At 40.6% G+C, this 25,249-nt stretch overlaps 1 protein-coding gene across 2 annotated transcripts in view; it reads left to right on the top strand.

Moving 5' to 3' along the window:
* Window positions 1–25,249, top strand: part of SAMD12 (sterile alpha motif domain containing 12) — a 172,642-nt gene that overhangs the window by 13,522 nt on the left and 133,871 nt on the right. For both annotated transcript variants that reach the window (XM_030493885.1, XM_030493894.1), the window contains exon 2: window positions 3,184–3,362. In XM_030493885.1, the coding sequence (XP_030349745.1) occupies window positions 3,184–3,362 (179 nt within the window). The remainder of the gene's footprint in view (window positions 1–3,183; window positions 3,363–25,249) is intronic.

The raw sequence follows: 25,249 nt of genomic DNA on the forward strand, positions 1-25,249 counted from the left end.
CCCCTCAAGATCAGCAACTTTGGAAAAGTCTTTCCTGAGGCAGCCTGTGTTTCTTTTAATCAGTGACCTCTTTTCAATAACAAGGTAATGGGCAGATATGTAATCACTAGCAGCCTCTCCAATTTCTCTTTTGTATCCTGAAGGAGCCCAATATAAAGCATTGCTGAAACAGCACTAACATTCATTACTCTTGAAAGAACAGTGGGCTAAGAGTGAAGCAGCATCTTGTGATGTGATTTATTTCTTTTTTAACCCATGCAGGTGATGCCTAGAGAATCACAGAATCTAAATGATTGGAGAAGACCCTTGAGTCCAACCATTAACCTTGCACTGCTCAGTTCACCACTAAACCATGTTCTCCAGTGCCACATCTACACGTCTTTTAAATACCTCCAGGGATGGTGATTCCACCACTTCCCTGGGCAGCCTGTTCCAAAGCTTGACAACCCTTTCTAGGAAGAAATTTTTCCTAATATCCAATCTAAACCTCCTCTGTTACAACTTGAGGCCATTTCCTCTTGTCTTGTCACTTGTTACTTGGGAGGAGAGACTGATCCCCCCCTCACTACAACCTCCTTTCAGGCAGTTGTAGAGAGCAAAAAGGTTTCCCCTGAGCCTCTGATTCTCCAGACTAAACACCTCCAGTTCCCTCAGCAGTTCCTCATCACATTTCTGCTCCAGACCCTTCACCATCTCCATTGCTCTTCTCTGGACCCGCTCCAGCACCTCAATGACTCTCTTGTAGTGAGGGGCCCAGAACTGAACACAGGATTCGAAGGGCAGCCTCACCAGTGCCAAGTACAGGGGTAGGTATGGAGTGCACCTAGAAATTAAGCTAGGAAGTGACTCTGATAACATTATTAAGTATTTATTTAAGTATTTTGGATTGACTCAGTGGTGTGGCTGGGAAAACCAACAGGAGGAAAGCAGTGACTTGAAGACAATTATCTATTTTTTGTTTCTTCTCCAGTGAGAGGCAATGCCAGAATGATGGGATTTGGTTTTGCACAGCCGCCAGCTATGAACCAGGGAAGAAAGAGACTTGCAAGAAAAGCTGCAGCTAGACTTAGGGGAAAAGCTCCTTAGAGTTGCTTTGGGAAACAAGGCTCTGTAGCAGCTCTCTAGGTATCGGGAAGAAATTGCAGATGCTTGCTGCACTAAAATGAGACAGAAAGATGATGGATAAAACCAGCCGCCAAACAGACTGCTGCACACCCCTTTTCCTGAAGTGCTTCTCCTCCCATTAAAATAAATAATGCTCTTGTTTTTGAGAAATTGGTACCTGAAGGGGAAACCCAGGAGTTCCCAGAAAACTTCTCAGAGGCTTTCCAGTGCTTTTAAAGCAAACCCACAATTCTCTATGCAAGGCCTAAGCAGATGGAGGACTCCTTTTGAGAAAGAAGGGATTTTTAGCTGGAAATCTTTCTCCTGTGGTAGCCAGTAGAAACCCTGCCGTCACCTCCAGAAGCTCTGTATCCTTCACCTCCTATGTTTCCTTCTCCAAGAAGGAGGTCTCTGTAGGGCTTAGCTCTGGACATGATGTAGTTTAGTGATTCTTCCTCCTCTTCCTCTCATGATGTCTCATAAAGAATTGGTTATTTGGAGAGGGACCTCTGTCTCTGTTGCTCTCGTAAAAGACCCCCAGGACTAATCCCCTTCTACTACTCACAGTGAGACTCAAATTTAGTGCCCTTCCTGTTTTTAGTTTCATTTACTAGTTTTCTGTGGGGCAGTGATATATTTTTCTACTACACAAAATAGCTGCAATTTGTAATAAAACATGTTGCAGTTCTTTACTGCTTTCCATCACTCACTGTTGTCAATAAATTATCCTTCATAATGGTCCTTTACCTTCAAGATAGATGTTTCCATCCCTGGCTTGCAGATGTAGGTAATGTAGTGCTTGGACAGATCACTTATCTTTTATAAACATTTGGATGTTTTTAATAATCCCAAGGAGAAAAGGCCAACCTCTTGGCCTCTGCTTTAATTCTGCACCAAGGAATTGCTGTAATTTAGGCTCATAGTTTTCAATTAAGACTCTGGGATTTAAAATAAGTGGATTCTCAAAAGGTGCTGTAGCTGAAGGACCCTTTGCCTTCTCTGGCAGCTTGAGCCTGTTTCCCGTGAGAGGCTTTCAAGGACTTATTCGTAGGCTTGTAGAAACTGGCCATTCTGATTCCTTCCCCTGCTCCCCACCCTTTGCTTCTAAGCCAAGCAAGAGTAAAAGGGCAGCTTTTATTTTAGCTTTACATTGTGTTTTGGGTTCTATTCAGGTCTGTCAAACATTGCACCGCTGTATCTGAGCAAAGTTCTCTGGCAAAGAGGGGAAGTTGGGACCATTAATTATGGGTAGCACTAAAAGCAGCGCAGTTACGCAGGACCGTGAATGCAGAACTCAGTCACATGGAGGGGAAGTTGCCTCAGGATCTACACCTTTTAAAATGGCCACATGTGCCAAGAAGGTTGTTAAGGCTACTCTCTATGTGAGTGCTGGAACGGTGACATTTCAGTCAGAAAATGATTAAGTTACTGCCATAGTTCTAAATGTGCATTTCTCTGGTATGGTTTGCATTTGTTTTATTTTTTTCCCCTCCATCTGCTTTCCTTATTCTGCTGTCATTAGTCTACAATTCCTTATGTACTCTTCGAGAGTACATCCCTCTTGCTTGTTAGGATGGTGTGGGTGGCAATTTGCAGAGGTACAAAGTGCTGAAGGAGAGATAATCAGCTGGGTAAGTCATTAAGCAGAGACCAACTTGCTGTGCACAGCTTACTTATCCCACATTGTTTAGGACCTAGAATGTTGTAGCAATTGAAAATGTAATAGAAAAACTTCAACTTGCTTGTCTAGAAAAGAAAACAGGTATGGCTGAATGATGAATACATGGGATACATTCTATCCTAGTAAAAGCTGTAAGTTGAGGGTCTTGGATGCTGTAGTGAATCCAGCAGAGCACAGTTCAACACAGTAGCCTGCACTTACACAGTGCTGTATCGTCTCATTTTCTTTCTCAAATATCTCACCCTGAGTCTATGTCCAGGTATAGGCAGTTCTTTTGCCGTGATCAGCCATAGCTCTGGTTACCATGTGGTACTTCTTAGTACTTTGTAATAAACGTTTGAAACATTGGGTCCTTCTTTCCTAAGCAGTGTTTTCTTTCTCTTGTATTTTTTCCTCAGCTATCCGTTGCAATCTGAATCCAAATGGTATTGACCACCCTGGCCCCACAGAAGGTATTAATCTGCAACTTGAAGGTGAAGGAGTTGAATCACCCTCTGTTAAGAACACTAATACTCCAAAAGGGCCTGAATCAAAAGAGACACCCAAGAGACAACAAGTGGAGCCAGAAATATCCAAGGTAGGTAGGACTGGGTTCTTATTTATCTTGCTGAGTCTTAAAGAGCTTATTAAAGTCCTGGCTACTGCTTAAAAAGCATTTATCATCCTGTTAGACATACAAAGGTGGAAAAGTAACAGTCTGAGGATGTGGGTGTTACAGAAGGAAGGTATTGCCATGGAATTTTATCCCACACACATCTTGGACATAGCATTATTTTTCTCTAGATGAAGATAATTAAAATAATGGAATATCCCTTTTTCAGGCACCGTGGAGACTTTTTTTTTCCCAAATGACTTGGGTAAGAACCAGGATGAGAATAGATGTATTTTTCTTAAGTGTGTTTTGTTTGCGTGTTTATTTTTTCCTGGGGTGGGTAAAGGAAGAGAAAGGCTCTATGAATGTGGGTTTTGATGTGGGTGACTGAGTTGAATAAACTGTTAACTAATTTTAGGTAAAGTAGAAGGTTGGTTCTTCCCTGTTTGGTATGTCAGTGAATAAACATGCTTCAGAAGTGAATTCCTAAAGACAAATGAAGTGTCTGTTCTCATTCATAAGCTGCTGTTTCTTGTTTGTGTGCAGGAGACATGACTACCAACTGCAGGTGAATGCGTGTGCTCCAGACGCTTTAAGCACAGGACAATAATTTGTCATATTAGATACATTTTTAGCTAGAATGAAAAATAAGAGAATGTTTGAAGAAAAACTCCCAAACCAAAAAAACCAACAAACAAACTGGGAGAGATTCTTTAAAAGCTTTAAGAGCCTTTTTTGATCTTTGAAGGCCTAAACCCAGAGTTTTGGTGGTGATTTCTGCAGAGTGGAAAATTGATCTTTTTACTGACTCTGACACTTTGGGAGGTAATAGAGCAAACCAAATGAGTGTCGTCTTTTTTTCTCCCCAAACGTCCATCAAAGGCAGTAACAATTAATTCAATGACTGAACAAATAAAAGTATTTCCTACTGTCAGCAGTACAGTAAATCTAACAACTAATACACATACAGTTGTGAGGTAGTTCAGAATAAAATAGCATGAAATGTTTTGAGCAGTAGCCTTGACAATAAAGGCTTAGAATGACTTCTCCATGCTGATTTTTATCTCAAATGCCTAGTTTTAAATGAGTACAATTTTAAACTCATTTCATTCTGTCTTCAATCGCTGAAGTAGATCCAGTACAGGTTGGCATTGATCAAAATCACTGCTACTTGCAGTCTGCTTTGTGGCCAAACACGTTGCTGATTTCTTTTGAACCCTTGGGGAACAGGTTTATGCTTATTGTTTTGAATCATCTATTCAGTAACAAGACCACCAAATTTTGGATGGGCTTTGAGACAAAGCTTAGCTGATACTGCATTTACCCAGCTTGTTGCATACAAAGGCAGGCTAACCCTGCCCATGTGTCAACATCACTAGGTGAAAATCTGCCCTGTATTGAAAGCTACGAGTGAATGTTAAGCTCAGAGGAGATCTTAGAGTCTTGGATGTGAAGAAGCTAAATGATGCAGTGGAGCTTCCAATTGAGAATGGGACTGTGCATAGTTGACACGGAACACAGGCAGATCAAGCTTGTCTTTGCTTGCAAAAGCTCATCCTAGTGGAAAATCAGGATGAAATATACCAGTGATTTAATGTAATGGAGCCTGATTCCACTGAGTTGTGCTTGTTGGATTGGTGAATAGAAAACTGTTTCCAAGGCTGTCCCTGCTGGAAATAGCGGGGAAGAGGGGAAGCGTAGTGCTCTCAAAGTAGTGAAGTCTTCCTACATCTGATTGCAATAGCTTTATTTAGAAAGCTAGGCATGCTTCAGATATAAAAACAAACCACCAAAGAAAACTAAACGTTTTGCTTGATGGAATAAGCTTGGCATAATAGTATTAAGCTAATGAAGTGGACTGGTATTCTGAGTGTTTTGTGGCCTTGTTAGTAACTTTGGTTTTGAAGTGTTGTATTAACTTAGTGGTGTTTTTCATCTGGATTCATATGTTACACCCTGAGGTGGCCTGTCTTTTCTGGTTTGCTCTGCCTTAAATTTAAAAATCATGTGGTTTATCCTCTAAAATGTGAATATAAAGATAGGTTTGTAACTTGTGTGCCTTGAAGAGTTGAATTAAGCTGTCATTATGAAACATTATCCATGCAGTCATATCTGTACAGTGGAAAGATGAATAGGAATAGAGGAAAATATTGTAAATAAAACATTGTGGGCAGCTCCATTTCATAGAGTCATAGAATGGTTTGGGTTGGAAGGGACCTTAAAGCTCATCCAGTTCCAACCCCCCTGCCATGGGCAGGGACACCTTCCACTAGACCAGGTTGCTCCAAGCCCTGTCCAGCCTGGCCTCGAACACTGCCAGGGATGGGGCAGCCACAGCTTTCTTGGCCAGCCTGTTCCAGTGCCTCACCACCCTAATAGTGAAGAATTTTTTCCTAGTATCTAATCTAAATGTACCCTTTTTCAGTTTAAAGCCCCTGTTTTATAATGTCCTCATGGCTCAGTTGTTTTTAGAAAGGTTTGTTTGCAATCCTCTATATTCAAAATATTAACACATGCATGCCTCATATCTACAGTAATAAGAATTAAGTTACACAAAGCAATGCAATGTATGGAATGTAATTTAAGATGCCTTCTAGACCATCTTCTCTGCTTTCAGCTTTCTAATTTGTCTTCATGGAGACCAGTTACAGCACTTTAAACCCCTGTCTGCTTTAAGGTTTTGCTGTCCAAAGAAGTAAACAAAATCTCCTTTCTCATGAAGTCTGTCCTTTTTCTGTCCTTAGCTATGGACTTGCAAAGCAATAGTAATGCATGGGCTACAGATAGATCTAAAATGACTTTTTATGCAGATACTGTAAATAGGGGAGTAAAGTGTTTGTTTCTATATTTGGGATGCAGACAGCAGAAAGTGTAGCATGAAGTTCCTGATGAGTATGAATTCTAACTTTTATAGGGTGACAGAGGCAGAATTTTAATGGAAAATGGAAAAACAGTCTTAGCCTCCCTCAGGAGGTTCCCTAAGGAACCACCCTGTTATAAGTGTGAGCAAGTCCAGAAAACGACAAGATTATTCTTCTCTAAACTGATGTGCATAATCCAGTGACACTCTGATAATATACAGGATATAATATAAATTAAGGAAATTACATGAAGTGTAAAAATACTTTTTTTAGCTTTTTTTAAGCTTTTTTCTTTTGCTTTATATATTTTTTAAATGTGTATTTATGTATATTGATATACTCACTTTCTTGGTCAGTAATTGATTTTACAGTATTCATGGTATATAAAAGCACCTCAGTCAGTTGAGCGGACACTTTTACAGAGCAGAAAGCTTCATTGGAGAAAGCTAGGGTGGTTATTAATATACCTTTTTTATATATATATTATTTCTTTAATACCTACATCTAATCTATGTTGTGTGCGTTTTCTGGAATTATCTTTTTTCATTAAAATGCTACTTCTGGCTCTTACATCTGGTCTGTTTGGTTTTAATGTCAGAGTTATCTCTAGATAAACACAATGAGTTAGGGAATTTGGAGTTACAGGGTAGAGTTCTGTTAAAGTCTTACTGTACTTCTGCAGTCCTGTAGCTGGCTGAGTATAGGCTTTTACAGAAGGCAACTTTCCTAACAAATTTAGAAAATCATCTTTTACAAGAGTATTGACTTTTATCAAGGCTTCCTATGTTGCACTCATAAAGCCCTGTTCATTGTAAGCATGAGACCCAAATGTGGTCTGTCACTTATTGGGAGAAGATTATTTATTCAGGAAGTTTTGATTCCTAAGTAAGGTGTGCATATTGGTGACACACTTTGTCTCATTATATGGTAGCAGCAGTAGCAAATAATAAAGGCTTTTGGATGGCAACCGCTCCAGTTAGACTTTTATCTAGCGTTAGCAATGGCAGGTTTTTTTTATCTGACCCAGAGGCAAATTAACAGTCCTTTAAAATGTTCATGAAAACTATGAAAAGGAAGTGGTAAAAGAAATGAGAAGCTTTTTTATCTTGCCTTCTGTTGATAAGTGCTATATAGACACTGGCAGAATATACTTTTTTGTTGCAGCAGAGCTCATTAATTCTTCTGGTTGCTTTTGCTTTCTTAAAAAAACCCCCAACTTTTTCTCAAAATGACATCTAAAAACACTGAAGGGCTGACTGAACTCGGTAACAAGAGGACAGGAATTTATCTTGGCTTAGTGGGCCCACTTCAGGACTGATTGGGGTGGAAGCAGCTCCTCTGGCTTCCTGGGGAGTTCTGCTCTGCTTGGGAAGTATTTGGTGTGTGTGTCAAGTGTATGGTGAAATGTCCATGCACAAAAGAGTCCAAGCTCCTGAGTAATAAGGGTGTTTTGTCAGTTAATTAAAAAAAAAAAAAAGGGAAAAAAAAAAAAAGTTGTTCTGGTACTGTTCTCTAAAGAGAGACTAGAAAAAGTAATTTTCTGAAGAATTCTCCAGTTTTTTAATTAGTGATTTCTGCTTCACCATGTGTATCCTTTTTGGTCAAGCTTATAAAATAGGATGGATGAGAAAGATGGTATTTGCCAAGCAGTGGTTCTGGTGATGAGTATGACAGAACATGCATACAGTCAATGAATGGGTTGGGTTGGAAGCGACCTTCAAGAAAGCTCATCCAGTTCCACCCCCCTGCCATGGGCAGGGACACCTTCCACTAGAACAGGTTGCTCCAAGCCCCTGTGTCCAACCTGGCCTTGAACACTGCCAGGGATGGGGCAGCCACAGCTTCTCTGGGCACCCTGTGCCAGCGCCTCAGCACCCTCACAGGGAAGAACTTCTGCCTTATATCTAACCTAAATCTACCCTGTGTCAGTTTAAAGCCATTCCCCCTTGTCCTGTCTCTACATGCCCTTGTAAAAAGCCCCTCTCCAGCTTCCTTGTAGGCCCCTTTACATATTGGAAGGCTGCTCTGTGGTCTCCCCTGAGTCTTCTCTTCTCCAGGCTGAACGAGCGCAACTCTCTGTGCCTCTCTTCACATAAGAGGAGCTCCAGCCCTCTGATGAGCCCTTTGGATGGCATTCATCAGCAGGGCTGCTTGGTGTGCTGGGACCATTTACACACACACACTCCCCCACTCCCTCTTTTTTTTGTGGCTACTGAACTGGAGCAATGAGGTTTTACCATTTTGATTTGTCTTCCAACTGTCCCCTTCTTGTGAAACTCCTGATGCCATGGAATGTATGAACAAGACCCCAGATTGGGCTGACTGAAGCTAAAGAGTGTTTCACCTCTGGAAGTGAAGGTTCAGCATAACCCCAGCTGGGCTTTTCCACTCCTCCAGGTTTTGCTTCAAAATGCTGGGGGAGGGTGTTTGGATTGCAGACCTCTGCATGTATCCCAGCGGAGGAGCAGGCCTGGGGGGCAGAACGCTACTTTACTGACATAAAGTTTGCTTTTCTTATTTGATTTTTTTTGTTTTTATGGAGCAGTAGTTAACAGATTACCAATGGCCATAGCAGATCACAGTGAAAGCCAATAGATACAGTGTGTGATTCATGTTTCTTTTTTAATTCTTATTTTTCTTGGTCTCTCCCCACTCTTTGACTGCAGTAGTCACAAAACACCACTTAACTGCATTGGGTCTTTTTAGGACTAGCAAAAATAGGTGCAGAATCTGGGTGTACAGTATGTCTGAACTGGGTTTAAAAAAATTTGGTAAATGTTAATGTCAGATAGCTGAAACAATTACACTTCAGGGCAACGTGCCTTTCTAAGGTATCATTCTGTGTTTATTAGTAATACGCAATAATTAGAATGCTTCTGTATTCATTTTGGATAGGCTTTTTTGTGTGTGTGTTTCATAGTTAGAAGTGTGCATGTTGTCTTGCTTTCAGGTGTCTCAGTTAGGGGCTGAAATGTTTGCTGTGTATGTATCTCTTCCTCTCTCAGCCTATTATTCATGATTATGACCTCTGGCTGAAGTGTTAACTTTCAGAACCGTGCAGTGAGCAAACCTCCTATCCCGGAGGGTGAAACAGAAGTGCTGCGTGACCCTGTACATTTCAAGCAGCTGAGGCTGATGTTTTGTTTATCGCTCTGGGGTTTTACTGGTGTGAATGAAGTTCTGGAGTAAACCTACCTCGAGTGCAGAATATAGCTTGGTTCAGAATTTCCATTGTCACAAGCCAGGAAGACAAGAAATGTCTCTCTGTTGGGGTCCTGTAAGCCAGTTTATCATAGGAGGGCAAATGCCTCATTCAGAATCCAAGGGGATTCTTGCTGTAGCATCTTTTTCTCCATTGCTGTATCGTCCATTCTAGTTATAAATAATGTAATATTTTTGCAGTGAGGTTTCTACCTTAAGCATAAAAGATCTGGCTTCTCCTGTTCATCCTGTTTGCCCTGGCTGCACGCTTGGGGATTCCGAAACATCATCTGCCCTGACGGCAGCCGCATGCGAGTGGGAGATCTTGCCCAAGTTAGTTTGTTGTGCTCTGCCCAGAACAGTGGTGGGAAAAGAAGAGCACCTGCAAAGGAACATTATTCATTTCCATGTCCTTCACCCCCCCATCACAAAGTGGGATTATTTTCCTATTGCTTCTCTTCTTTCTCTCCATAGGAAGTCAAAATAATTAGCTCAGACTAATACTTGGCTCTTTAGATGGGTATAAGTAGAACAGATGAAATTTACTCACAAAGACCACTATTGATTGACCTTCCAATCTACTTAAAAGGAGTTTCCTTCATGAAGTTCATCTGCACAAGGATGCTCTATCTCTGATTTCAGTCCATGAGGTGATAATAGCAAGAGAAATGTGTGTTTGTCAGGCTTTTTACAGTTGGACTTGCACCAAGAAATAAATGATGAAAACACTGTCAGTGGTTGCATGCACACAGTGCACGCATGGGAAGGACAGCAAGGTGTTGGCCTGCGAGAAACAGTGCAGCCTGTGACCCTGTGTGAGCTGGGGGCTGCACAAATGCACAGCAATGTGGTGGGTTTTGCTGCAGGCAGCGAATGAGTCCTTGTGTAGGGCAGGCGAGAGCAGATGGTTACAGAGAGGCAGCTGAGGGAGCATAAGGAGGGAAATGGAGTCTGATCTGGCTCCTGTTGTCCCGTGAAAGCTATCAATGTGAAATTTGTGTTCTTTCCCCTTGCACTAGTGTGAAAAGGAGCTGCAATCGCAGTACGTATCAGCGAACATGAGCAGCAAAAAGCCACAGTAGTACTCTAGAAATAAGTGGGATGTCTAATACTATAGACACATGTAGACACAGACACATTATTTAAAAGAACTTCTCTTCAGGGGAAAAAGAAATACAGACAAAAAGATGGAGTGGCTTTTAGAGGAAAAAGCAATTCCATACAGCATGTGGATGCATAATGTACTTATAGTGCCAGTTCTGCTGCTTGCCTCATTGTGAAGCTGCTCCACAAAGCCATCCAAACCCTCTGCTTTCACTTTGAAGCTACTTTAAGGGCTTTGCAGAGATTGCTTCAAAAATAAAGCAGTATTTTAATGATATGGCTGCCATGATGGGGAAGGAAAAGTATAGAATCACCCAATAAAGAAAAATAATAGCATGGTGATGAGAGGGATTGCAAAATGCATTATAGAGCCAATTTATTATTTAAAATGGGAAAACAGTTTAAGGCTGTTTAAGGCTCCAGTGCTGGCACTGCAGGTTCTGCAAATAGTGCATCTGAGTTATAACAATTAATCTGCCACTTGTGTTCGCTGGACACTCCTGTCAAAACTGATCAGCAATTGCTGTAGTTCACCTTTCTCTCTACAAGTGGGAACTTTTTCCCATTTTGAAAAACAACATAATTGCTGAGCAGTGGGAGTGAAATGTGTCACAATCACGAAAGGGGTGTGGGACTGTAATAGCCTTGATAACGTCTGAAGAGTGTTTCTTGTGTTACCAACCTGTCAAGCTTTCCCCCAGTGCAAAGGTGTGCTAAGGAGCATAGGGATTTCATGAGGAGAGGCTGGAAAGGGGTGGCTTGGGGCAGAGTGGAGTCTCTCTTCCCCTGGGTTACTGTGGGTAGAATTGAGCTTGCTGATGAGGACAACTTAAGTGTCTCTGTATAAGCTAGGTGTCTAAACTCCTGTTACATCAGTGGAGATCTAGTCAGTGTGCTCGGAGGAGCGTAGAGAGGGATGAGACTCCATCTGAAGTGAGCACCACTTAGCTGAACCTGTCTGTGCTTTGGGGGCTGCATTAACACTTGAGTTTAGGTATTCAGATCTCAAACTCAGTTTTGTCCTCTGCCTTACTGGCTAACCAGCCTATGCACTTGATGTTGAAATGGTTATTAATGTCTGATGAGGGTGAAACCTTTCATTAGGAGACTATTTCAGAAGCTGCATTTTCTCAAAATCATACTTTGAACACTTAGGATAGATTAGTCCCATGTGTGCAGCTATGTTCAAGATGATCTGGCAAGTAAATATGCTTTATCTGAAAAAAAAGGTCAGTCTTGGACTGAAAGGAAGTGGAGTTTGTGTCATTTTTCCAGTTTCTTTTAATTGGTCTTGGACTTCAGAAGCTTGATGCTCTTCGCTAGAAGTGAAGTTCTTGCTCTGGGGCTCAGGTTTTCCAGCTGTAGAAGAATGGTGATAATAAGGACCAGTTAAAACCTGTTTAGTCTAAAACTGAGATTTGGAATTTGCTACCAAAATTTTGCCTTTTGCATGTCTATGTATGGGAAATTGTTCAAAATCTCTGCAACGTGTCCCTGAAAACTGGAAAACATCGGCTTGGTCAAGCTGTCCAAGAATAACAAATGCAGCAGCTCATTTGCTGCCTGTTCCCATTCCTCTCCATGGGACAGATTCTCCAGCTGTTTTCCATGGTGGGTAGTGGCGAAGGCCTCCGCTGGTGCTTTGTCTGTGTCGTGCCTCTGGAAGCATTTGGTGGATGCAGACTAGCGTGCATGGTGTTTGGCTCTGAGGGGCCTCTAGGCGCTGCAGAAATGCCAACAATAACGACCTCTGAAACCAAGGAGGCTTTTTGATGTGATTTCATTTCACACTTTGCAAATACTAGTTCTTTTTAAGCTATTTCTGAATGGGGACTTTAGTCAGAAGTGTTTCTGTTTTATCTCTATTCTACAGTCAGCCCTAGATTACTGTGTAGCTGATACACCACTGCAGGGAGCAGGGAAACAACTCCCAAATGTTAAAGCAGACATTTTCTGTGATGCTGTATTATCAGTGGGGCAAGCAGAAAGTAAGGAGAATGCTGTGTTTAATGAGAGAAAATTCTTCTCTTTCCCTCTCTTTAATTTTTTTGACCAACTGATTTGTAAGTAGCCTGGGGTTTCCTTGGCTCTCATGCCATTTAGTGGAACTTTGGTATAGCGATTCAGCCTGGGGATGGCTCTAAGTGCCTGTGTTCTACTTCTGGTACTTCTGTGATCCTAGTTATGTTGGTGGGGTGCTTTTATATTGTCATTAACTGCTCTGGGCATTTGCAGGGTTAGTTCAAAACTAAGAATGTGTGCCAGACTCTTAAACTAAAAGAAGTGTTTTAAGTTTGCAGTGGGAGAGCAGAGGTGGAAAGCCGTACGACAGTATGCTGCTTTAAATTTGGGAGCTGTCAATTTTAATGTGCAGCTGAGGCCTTCAGCACTTGGAAAAGGTAAATGCTGTTAGCGATAGTGGTATCAAACATCACAAGTAATTTCTCTTTAAGAGATTAGGGAACATGAATCCAATTCCTTCAACAAAACCACAGTTTAAGAAGAGAAATTACCTTCTGGTTTTAGGCTCTTTACTGATTTTAGCTTTTGAACTGCCTCTTGGTCTGTTCATGCAAACTTGTGATGTTTTCCTATTCTCTACCAGCTGCCATCTTTGGTCTGCCAGCCCTGTGCGATGCTATAGACCAGCACATAGCCATCTCCTGCCCACCAGTTCAGGCTTCACTTCACCTGCCAAACTGATCTTGTTACCCCTAAAGCCTGTATTGTTTTTAATTCATCTACATTCTTATGGCAAGCAAAGAGTTCACTAGGGTCAGTTGGCTACAACCAGTTAATAGCAGTCAATCTTGCCTTGCAAAATGTTGCCTGAAATGGGAGGTGCTCCTGGTCCCTGTGGTGCAGTGCGACTAAAACCTACCTACACCTGATACACATTGAATAACCATCAGAGTTTGCCTGGGGCTTCCCACCAGTCTGACTGCAAGCGTGCTGCAGAGGAAGCTCAACATGGATTCCAAGAGAAAACTGTGCCCATCTTATATCCCACAGCACCTTCCAGATGTGACCCTTCTGCAACCTCAAGAGCTGCAGCAGTAGGAGCAGCTAGAGTGTGCAGCCTGGGCTGTTGGGGAGAGGGAGCAAGGCCACCAGTTGGGATTATAGGAAGCTGTTAAATTGGCCATTTCTTACAACATAAACATCACATTTCCTGCCTACCTGGGAGTCACCACACAACTGCTAGCAGTCCTTAACAGTGTCTGGAGCATCAGTTCTTCAGTCTTCCTTATCTCCTAGTTCCTCACTCAAGAGATCATAATTATTACAGGTAGGAGCTGTTCTCAGATGAGGTAGTTGGTAGAATGATTATTTCTGGTGTTACCAGTGTCTAGGAATGAATATTGTGATGAAGCTGCACTTCTAGGGTTAAATGTGTCCTTGACATGTATATCTAAAAATAGAAAACCTTCAACTCTGAACAAGGTAGAGTTACTGCATATCTTGAGGCCTTTTTTCCATCCTTAACATAGAGAATCTCATAAGTGAGTATTACATTCTGCCTATTTTCCTTTTTTCTCTAATAAGTGCATCCATCAACTACTGATGACTTTGCTGACCTAGACACCCTGTACTTTTTTTGCCTTTTTTTTCCTTGCTTTAAACAAAAGCATAACAATAGAGTCTCTATCTAATGGTTTTAGAGCTGCTATTAATTCATCTTTCATTCAAGGTTGATTGCTCTCAATCTTAGCAGAGCACTTTAGATGGCGAAGGATATTGTGAATATGTTTTTGTTATGAAAAGGTAGATGTCACTGAACTTTAGCATACCTTTGCTGATGATAGTCTTTTTATCTAAATAAAGCTTGTATATAGGTTTGAAGATGTATTTCTGAATAATCAATACCCTTGCTGATTAAATAGAAAAACTTTTTCTGGAGGTAGACTGTCAAAATCATATGTTCTCCTTCAGCTGTAAGACTGTCTTAAACTTACTTCTCTTTTTGTGACCCAGGATTTTTGCTTTTTTCAGGTTTGTCTTAAAGAACAAATAGCTTAATTGTCAACATTTCAGCATTAGATGGTGATTTGCAAAGTTGATGAGGAAAATGGAGGGTGTTATTCTGTGTACTAAGATTTCCTGAAACCTTTATTGTTGACTGCAGAAGAAGAATCTGAAGTGCTTGTTAAGGTTCCTGCTTATTAAGCTGTCACTGCTCTTTTCTTTTTCTGTGGGGAAGGCTACTTTATGGCTTGCAAATGAGTTAATTGTCCATAGTAACTGGTAGCAGATTATTTTGGAAAAGTTTTTTTGCCTGAATAATTATCATCTTTGTTTTCCATAGCTGTTGTTTCATGTTCCCTCACTCTCTGTTGAAATAATTTACTATTGGAAAAGTTTCATTTTTAAACAGTGTTTTTGAAGGGGAGAAAAAAATAAAGAACAGTGCAGAATGAAATGCTAAAATCAGGTAATTATTCAGCATGCTGATTAAACTCTCAAATTCAGATGAAATTCAATTAGTTGTATGTGTTCATTAGTACACATTGCCCCTTCTGCCTTTTACTGGGAGGAAAACAATATAAGATATACCTTTTTTTTTCTGTTGACTTTTTATCCCCTGCCCTGGTTTCCAGGTTTCAAAGGACACAAAAAATGCTGATAAAAGCCCAAAAGAAGAATAATTGGAAAGGAAGCTGTCTTAGCTTTTGATTCCAAAAAGAATACTCTAGAATGTAGTCAGGTTATGTGAACAGGCCTGACATTTGGGGGGGGGAAAAACACACTGGAGTGCATCCTATTGTTGTGCTCTGAAATGTTTTATGCAAATTGCAAGTGATTCTAAAACACAAAATAAATTGAACAGATGAAACTGAACTTGAGAATTAAATTAGCTCCTCTATATACATGGAACAATGATGGCAAATAAAACCAGGTCATTGTTGATGAAATTCTCATTTAACTCTTTTCATGTTCATCATCTTCTTCCTCCCACACCCCTCTCCCATGGTTTTTGTTCTGGGTTTGTGGGGGGCTGTTGTGTTCCTCCCCCAGCAGGTTTTTCAAACCTGGTTCCCTTCAGGATCTTGCAGACTTCTACCATGTTGGAAAAGGGACAGGATGGAGTGAGTGGAAGCGTGAGTGTGTCCCAGCTGAACTTCACTGATGATGGAGCACCCCATTCAGTGGGGTATTTCCTGCAGCACGGTTCAGTCCCAGCCCCTGCCTTCTCTCATTTAATTGAGTTGACTGCTCAGTTCTTTGACTTCACTGAGTTGATCAATTTATCATCCACCTGAATTATCTCGCTCTGACTTTTATTAGTGATAGAGCACTTTGTACTACTTGGTCAAGAGCAACCAGTGAGAACTGTCCCCTTTGGCAACATTTCCCTGTTAATTTGGCTTATTTTAATCGCTTTGCCATGCTGGCAGTAGTTAGGGAGAGTATTGCTTTGCTGCTGAGAGAGAAGTCTGTGGAAGTGCAGTCTAAATAGAGCTGGGGGAGACTGAATCAGACTAGGAGGAGGAACAGGAGATATCGACATATGAGAGTGGTAACCTTAATAACCAAATGTGTTTTAATTTTGCATCACTTCACCAGCTTTACCAAATGCTTCAGTTTGTCCTAATGCATAAGAGACGAGAATTAGGTGATCTTACAGTGAAACAGGAGATTGCAAACATTTTTGGTTAAGAGAAATTTAGCAGCTGTCTGTATCCAGTGCCATAGTTACTTGAGCAATGTAATGTGGAGCAGTGAAATTATCCATCTCGTAGCCTGGGATATATGATTGAGCTCAAAGGATCAAAGAAAAAGATGAGGAAGGCAGAGGCTGCAGGGATAGAGGTGGATGATGGAGATCAGGCAAAGTAGTGGAGTATGTGCAGCAAAAGGGAGTTTGACTGCAGAGGATGAAATACAGTGCAGAGGAAGAGTAATTTCTAGGATGAGTCTGAATATCCCACTGTATTTATAAATCTTAGAATTGAGGAAGAGGTAAAAACAGAAAATTGTTGCTGCTGCATACAAATACACTAGAAGAATAAAACTGCTGTGCTGACACAAGCAAGTAGGGCTATAAAACAAGGTAGAACTTGAAACTTTCCTACCTATTAGAAATTTCCTCTCATACTTTTATTAATGGATATCAATCTGCCACATGTATAAACAGATTGACTACAGCCTCTCCCTTAGCAAAGCTCCTATCAGTTGTTTCTCTTTCAATTCTGTTCTAAATAGATTGACAAGGATTACTGTATAAAAACAGTAAATTGAGTTTCATTGTCCTTTGGAATCTGCACAAAATGTAAAAATATAAGTCATGAGCTTAGCTATGTTATTGATGTTTTAATCAGTGAAGCAACACAATGCAAAAACTGTACCTCAGTATTTCCTCTTTCACTTTCGATATAAATTATCACAAGTGGTTCTTACGCTTGTTGCTGAAGGCCTTTAGCACCACTGAATTTTGAGCAATTTATTAAAGTTATTCAAATTTACTATTTTTATTCTCTCCAAACACATAGAAAAAATAATGTAGCTCTTACTGTGTTGTGACACAAATCTTAGCAGTAAGTAATTGTGATAGTAGTAGCAAGTGCTTTCCAGTGATGTGCCGTAATAGTTCAGTGCATTTCTACTGTGTATTATGCCTGGGTTTGGAAGTGACCAAGATATTAAATAGCATTCTTAAGATTATTTCTGATTATACTAGCCAAGAGAATTTGTGGATATCGATAATACTTTCTTACAATCATAGAATCGTAGAATGGTTTGGGTTGGAAAGGACCTTGAGATCATCTAGTTCCAATCCCCTGCCATGGGCAGGGACACCTCACACTAAAGCATGTCACCCAAGGCTCTGTCCAGCCTGGCCTTGAACACTGCCAGGGATTCTTGTCTGTTGGGAAACAGCCTTTTCTTATGTGCACCTGCTAGTAATTTTGTGTGATAAAATAATACAAGTATTGTGTTCAAAGAAATAAAACAGCAGTAGGATAGAAGTGAGTAAGAAAACTCCACGTAATCTCTTTCATGAGAACATAGAAAGATATTTCATCTCATGAAATAAACCTTGAAGTTTTCAATCATCACACGGTGATTGCATCTCATCTAGGGACAGTTCAAAAGTGTCTGACTTCAGTGGAAAATCCTTGTTGACTAATGAAGTTTTGGAAACATATCCTCATAAACAGCTGGTAATAAAATGTTCATTTATAACTGTAAAATGGTGGTAATAGCAGCTACGTACAAGGGGGAAGCAGCTCCATGTGGGAAGCTTCAGTATCAAAGTGAAATGGGAGAGAACTGGGAAGAAGGTGGGGGCTGACTAGTACAGCTGTGCTGCTGCATCTTGGAGTGAATAGGCTGCCTTGTGAGCCTCGAGCAGGAGAACAGCTTAAATAGCACATAAGAGACTGGGCAGGTGAGAAGGGAAATGTGAAAAGCACTGCACATCTCCAGGAGACAGCAGAATTTCTTAACAGCTAGATTATCAGAAGCCCCATGCGGAGCCTCGGTCTGGGTCTGTCAAAATGCTGCCTGTCAGTAGATGGTGCTCTTTATATCAGCTATTTACTCACGCTGCCTCTGTTTGGCTGTGTTTTCGTGTAAAAGGTCTGGTAACATTCCTTAACAGTTCATTTCTCTGAATTCTGATGTCTGGGAGATTAGAAAATGGAGGCTTTGAGGGACTGCCAAGGAGAAAAGGGGGGGGAGTTGACTAAGTTTCTTTGAAACATCCTTCATCCTTAAATTTTGTTTCAACAATTTCTTTTGCTTGTGAACGTGTATTGTTTTGAACATGGACAAATTCAGAAGCTTCCAACATAAAAACCTTGAACAAACATTGTGGATTGGAGAATATATAGCGGACTAATTCAGTTTGGCAACTGACCTGTAAGACGCTGCAGTAACGTGGTCTAAAATAAAACCACAAAGCAGATTTGGCAAATCATTTTCAGTTCTGAAGTTTTCTTTTGCATATTAACTTTGCAGTTTTACCTGCTGTTTCTGGATAGATAGGAATTAGTTTATTTTTAAATGTAATGCTTCTTAGAAAGGACTTAAATGAATCAATGCTATTGCGAGTTTTACCTGGAGTCATTTCTTCATCGGTAGCTGGATGGATATAAAAACCTGCATAAAAATGAAGATTTCCTTATTAATGTGTTTGAAGTATTTTTGGACCTGCCTGCATTTTTTATTATTCAGAAAACATGCCAGCTCTGGAGGACATATTTAAATGTGTTAATTGTCTAAAAATATCACTTGCCAAGGGCTGCTGTTGACACGAAAGCCCTGATCTGGGCAGCAGAACAGCACGGCAGACCTAATGGGAATCTGAGATGCTTTAAGTTACCTGTGGTCTGGATATAGAACATCATCTATTTAACCAAGAGTTAAATTTTGGCTTGTGAGATGAATTTGCCCCTGGAGTGAATCTTGAGAACTGCCTGCTGTTCACTGCCTGACACTCCTGGTCTTTCCGCAAACAGAAACTGAAGGATTAGAGTGAATTTTTCATGTAATCTTAAACTGCAAGCAAATGATCCAAAAAAGAGAAGGGAATAGAGTTCCTTTCAGAAATGTAATTAAATTATTTCTAGTTCTTACTCGGGGCCAGTTTGTCTTCCCAGCACATTGATTTAGATATCCCTTCACAGATTTCTCTCCAGAAAGGATATATATTGTATGTACTCAACACATTAAAGCAGATTAATATCAATCCTCACGATGCTCAATTCATCTTCTCTCAGCCCTTCTTTCACATTCATCTCCTTATGACCCAAGTTTCTAAAATTGAGGTCAGGAGGGCATAATATTTTTGTTGAAAATCTCAACTCTGCATTTCTAGGGACATCTCACAGCTGCCTTCCCCAGAGGATGTTGCTGGGACATTTTGGGGTGGTTTTACAAATGGTACCTGGAACCAAGGATGCAAATCTTCACTTGACTGTCATTCCTCCCCTGCTTAGCTTCCCTGTGGTGCCTGCCTGGATGTTCGTGGGGAAGTCTCAGGCCATGAACGGCCTGATCTACGAGATATGTTCAGAGCATGGCAACAGTATTAACCTCTGTCCATCCCCCTACCCCCGTCCCCCTCCTCCCCTTGAATCTGGTCTGCCAAATCCCATCTATGTGGTCTTTATAGCTCTAAATCTCCAGTGTTTTGAGCAGAGACTGTGCTGCTGCCATATCCTTCTGTTCCCTTTTAAAATAAGGACAAGCTTCTGACCTTTCTTTTGCTTTCAAGTTTGTTTGCTGTACTACAAGAGATGCTTCCTGTGAGTGAGAGGAGATGTGTCCCTTTGGCCTGGGCTGGCCTTGATATGAATATGGGACTTGTGTGCTGTGGCTTTCTCTGTATCTCCTTGTTGGCTAACTTAGGCTGCTTCCTAGCCAGGAGGGGCTGGCTGTCATGAATCTCAGTTTGAGGCTTTTTGCTTTCTCTAATGAAGAGCATAAAAGGGCATTGTAGTACTGTTTTTATGAATATAGGACTTCATAGGGATAATAAGCAAATACAGGAATTCCTTTATTAGGGAGAGAAGACTAGTTTCTCAAAAGTAATCAGGAAGAAATTACATTGACGTCAGAAATGCCATGCTTGTTTTGAAAAATAAGTAGTTTATCTGCCTTCTAGATATTTATTTGAGAAATCCATTATGACCTTCTACACAGGCATTGCAATGCTACTGCAGGAATCAGATGGCTGGGCTTGTCTGCCTTTTCTAGCAACACTTGCCTTTTTTCTCCTGATTTTGCTGGAAGTGGAAGCAATGTCTTGTTGGGAAGCAAGAGGTTGATCTGTCAGCTGAGGCTCAGAGACCTGACCTTATTCATGCTCATGTGCAAGTCTGGCCTATAAAGTTGTTCTCCTCAAAATGTATTTGGCTCAAGAGAACATAGTTAAGAGTCAACTGGCAAAGATATCTAGAAAACTTTGATTGCTGTTGGGATATAAAATGCTTTGGCTGCTGCACTTGCCTTCTGCATATGAATGAGCCTATCCATAAAGACTGCAAGTTGGCATGGAAAGGTTATACTACTTCTTACAGTACGAGCCTCTTAATTGGCATATCTGCTGGAAACAAAGGTGCCAAAAATGTGATTCACTCGGAAGGAGTAAACCTTGTAAGAAAGCAACCTGTCATTATTTAATAGGGATTAAGATCCTCTCAGGATGTTAGACATTCTCCTTGTACAAATGTACTGTTGAGCTAATGGTCAAATTAACCTCAATACCTGCTAACGCTGAAGTAACAATTTCAATTCTCATATAGAAATGCTTCACTCTCTGTGTCTTTAAGATGAAAAAATGGACTGTACTCTTCACCTCTGACATGCAGCAGCTATTAAAAAAATACACAGCTAATTCTGAAGCCCTAGGTTGTGACATGTTGAGTATCTTCTTGACAGAACACTGTAATTAGTGATGGAAGGATCTAGGTGTGGTCTGTGTTGGACAGATTTATTATGTCAGTAAAGCCCAAGAATAAAAAAATTATGCCAGTATCTTTAATGACAACTCCTCTAGAGAAAGGTAACACTGCTTTGGCAAAAGCAATATTATGCCATAGATGTGTTTTTCTTTAAAAAGCATGTAGCCAAAACCCCCATAACCACCACTGACAGTGTTAGGTACATGTTTCTGAGATTAGGCTTAGCCTAGTATTAGTATTTGATTAGATAAATCAAAATAAAATAAATAGAAACCTATTTATTGGAATATCCTGAACATTTAGAAACATAGGGAAGATTATTATTTTTTTTCTTTAATTAAATTTGCAAGGGGAAGAACCTGGGATTTTAAATACATATTTATGTTTTATTACTGTTACCTGAAACCTCTGGAAAGACCAGCACACTGCAATGTAAAACCTCTTTTTATTTTTTTTTCCCTCCCATTAAATAAAGACCTATTTGCATTGTAGTAGTATTCCTAATCAAGAAACTTAAATTTTATAAGCCTTAGAAAATTCTACCGTTAAGCTACAAGCCATAATTTTTAATTGACACGTTTCAGTTCATATCCATGTTAGAATGGATTATATGAATATAAAGCAGGTACATTTAACACAGTCATGGTCACTGTCTACTTCTCACTTCAAGGAAGTCTGTTTTGTGATTCTTATTGCTAACTATTTATAATTGAGCTGCTTTTGCTATAATCCCATGGCTGAAGAATGCAGATAAGGCATCACCAAACACAAATGCTTATGAGTCAGAAGCATTTTCATGATGCACAAAACAAATCCAGGCTGACCAACTTCCTTTAACTCTTCTACTGAATTCGCAAGTACAAAATTAGGTACAAAGTACAAAACTTTGTGCTGGCCTTTAGATCTTTAAATTTTTAGCTCTTGTCTTTTACTTAAGGCAGGATAGAAGATGAGCTAACCCACAAGTTATGTGTGGCATGTCGAGGGTGGGTGTCTGGAACTTTTATTCCGCTGTAGTGGATGGTTAAGTGCAATAAAGCACATGTGCTTGTAATAAAGTTTAGTTAATTACTTGTAAGTTGCTGTTAATACAGGGCTGTTAATTGAAATTAATTCTGTTTGTTCTTTGACTCAATAGTGGTCACAAGCAGGCTACAGAGGTTTAAGGAGGAAGCTTTTATCTTCGTAGCTGCACAAGGCATGCTAGTAGAGCACCTGCTGCGTGAAGAGAAATCACCCATTCTCCAGATCCGTGCAGGATATGGAGTGGGTTTCTGTTTGTCAAGCAGGAGGATTTGTATTTATTTGGGAAGACTGTAATTTGTGACACAAGATAGTGATGGTTAGAGCCCAGACTTGGGCAGGTTTGAATTGTCTTAGGTAGAGAAGGGGAATCAAACCCACGTCTATGAAGAATTATCAAACGATTGATGTATCTTGTGAAGTAGGAACCCTCACCCTGACAGACCAACTCTCCTCCTCTGCATTTTCTCTGCAGATATCCAAAAGCAAGTATTTAATTTTTAGACTGGGAGGAATCTTCTGCACTGATTGAAATGGATTGTTAGTTTGGCAAGATTAAAAATGCAGTGCTTTTAGATGAAGTGAATTTTAAAGCATTACACTTTTTGATCTGGATTTGGCTGTCAAAAAAAAATAAATGATTGTGCTCCTGGTCCTACTTGTGATTTTTTTTAAGCATTGTTGGCCTGTATGTTCTGGTTGTGACTTTCAGGACTTTTGATAGCAATTAGAATTATGTCAGGCAAGCTTCTTGACAATGCTGAGGAGTGCTCTGTCTTCTCCTCATCCTGACACTTCAGTTCTTCATAGTTTGCTGATAGTGCCACTGCCACTCATATCAACACCAGCATCTGCCAGTCATGATTCTTGCCTTCAGATTGTGGTATCTCATTGAAAGAGAGTACTCTCATAGGAAATATGTCACTTTATTTATCTTGGCTTGTTGTTTTGATAGTGCCTTTATCCCAATCAGGATAATGGTCAGTGATATTTTTTGGACAACTTTTATCCTTTCCTGTTGGTGGTTATACTTCTGACAGCCTTAAGAGGGAGTTAACTCACTCTAACTTTTTACTTTCCAGATCAATCTTGTTATTTTTCATAATTTGTTTCTTTTTCCCCTCACTTTCCAGCATGTCTGTAGTACTCCTAAGCTTGTGGCACTGGTACAGAAGGTACTGGATTGGGTCAATCCAAGGGTTGCTTGAAAGCCAGTTAAAACCTCCTCTTTTGCTCACTGCTCTTTGAACAAGTGGTGGTGCTACACTGATTTGGGACACTGGGCTAGAAGTTTCTGCTTGTGCCGAGCTAGCTTTAAGCTCTACCAGAGCAGACTCTTGGTAGGGATAGCCATTTACAGCAGTCCAGTGGAGGCAACAAAAAGAATCCAGTGGCTGAGTTGGCCCTTGGCACAACAGAAAATGAAGAGACTCTGTGAGAGAGGTGGGAGGCTGTGGCCCACTGCTGCTGGGCAGACCCTTGTAGAAGTGGCATTTGCTCCTTTCCTTTTCCTCAAGAAAGTGGGATATAGGAATAGCAAATCAACTTTACGGGACCTTTTCCACTTCTGCACCTTCCATGGCTTCTCTGCCAGTCTCCAGCTTTTCCCCTACTTGGTCCTTCCCGGACAGGGCTGACCCAGCCCTGTTCACCTGTGTTCAGAGCCCTGAGCTGGTGCTCCCTTCTCCCCCACGATGTCAGAGGACCATCCTGATCTGTTCAGTGGCTGGATTGAGGGGGCAGTGATCTTTCTGCAGGTCTGGTTTGTGTCTCTGCTTAGACTTCAGGAATGCTTGAACTAGCTTGGACTAATTGAGGATGTTCTTGTGGGGCCTCGGGTACCTTGTCTGCACTTCATTTGTGCTCCTGTGAGACACAGTGAGCTGGCTGCACTGAGTTGTTTCTCTTAAAAAAGCAATATATTGTGAGATTATGCATTTAGGGGAATCAGAAGGTATTACAGGTCTATTCTGATCTTTCTGACCAGTGGTAGGAAATGACTCCCTCTTGTGTGTACTTGTAACTGATCTTGTCTTTTATGGGGATCCTGTATGTGGGCCATGATGCCAGGCGGAGCGGTGTGGCCATGTGCCCGTGGACCAGACCAGGGAAGGAGGGACTACATGTAGGACAACGTGCATGGCAGTGATGGAGGAAGGGCTGAGATGTGGGCTGGGTGCCATTCCAGGCAGTATGCTTTCTGCATTAGGCTGTGTTAATAGATGGGAGAGCCCTGGGAGCTGCACAGCCTCCAAGTCTTGCTCATGGCATCACTATATGACACTCTGCTATGCTCAGGGGGTCATAGATTAGGCCAACCGGTTACATTTTGCCTTTTGCCATGTGGAGCAATTAAGTTTGGGACTGAAATGCGAGACCTAAGCTTGCAGCTCCAGGAATGCAAGGTGCTAGCTGGCCATGCTTCCAGCACAACCTGGGAGTCTTGGAAGGTCTCCCATGTCTCTAGTGCTCATTCTGTGTGTTGATCAGACATTGTGGTATGACTTGCACGATAGCTGCTATAGTGTCTCTTTTTTGATCTTTCCTGGGTGCTTGGTGCTAAGTTGGCCCTTAACATGTGCTTTAAACTAAATTGAAAAGAATTTATTTTAATATATTTTCTTTGCCATACTGATTTATTTCTGTTCAAAGTGACTTAAGTAATAAATTAGAATGTGACGGTTTAGATTTCTGGCCCAATTAAAGTTTTAAACATTCAATCTTTTATCAACATAAAAGGGAAAGTGTCTTAGAGTATTTTCCTTGTGGGGTTTTTGCTTGTTTGTTTTTTAAATTTTAAAGAAACACATTTCCTTTGGTTTGTCATTTTCACTTCTTCTTAGTATTAGAATTATCAGTAACACAGATGGGAACCCAACACAATGGAAGTTTCGGTGGTTTTATGGGCTGTCTGCTTACTATTGTAATTTCCTTCAGTCTTTGCTGGAAAAATCTGCAAGTCTGAGAAATTGTATTTCTAAACCAAAATGTGTCCTTTCCAGATTCTTCAATATTTTAAGATATCATATAAAAACACATTCATAAGCCTTGCTCATTTCTTCTGTTCTTTCCAGAACTGAAACTAGCTTTTATGTTAGTCATTGATTCAGAATTCTATATAGGCAGTTTAATGGTGGAAAAGTAATTTGAAATATATGAAAAAGATTCTTATTTTCTCAGTTTCAGAAATATAACCCCAGCATGTTTAAAAATAAATAAATTGTGCTTTTGAAATTCTTACTGGGTATTGCTGCTTCTGCTGCTCCTTGTCGTG

Source organism: Strigops habroptila, chromosome 1 (assembly GCF_004027225.2).
Source record: "Strigops habroptila isolate Jane chromosome 1, bStrHab1.2.pri, whole genome shotgun sequence".
Classification (NCBI taxonomy): Eukaryota; Metazoa; Chordata; class Aves; order Psittaciformes; family Psittacidae; genus Strigops; species Strigops habroptila.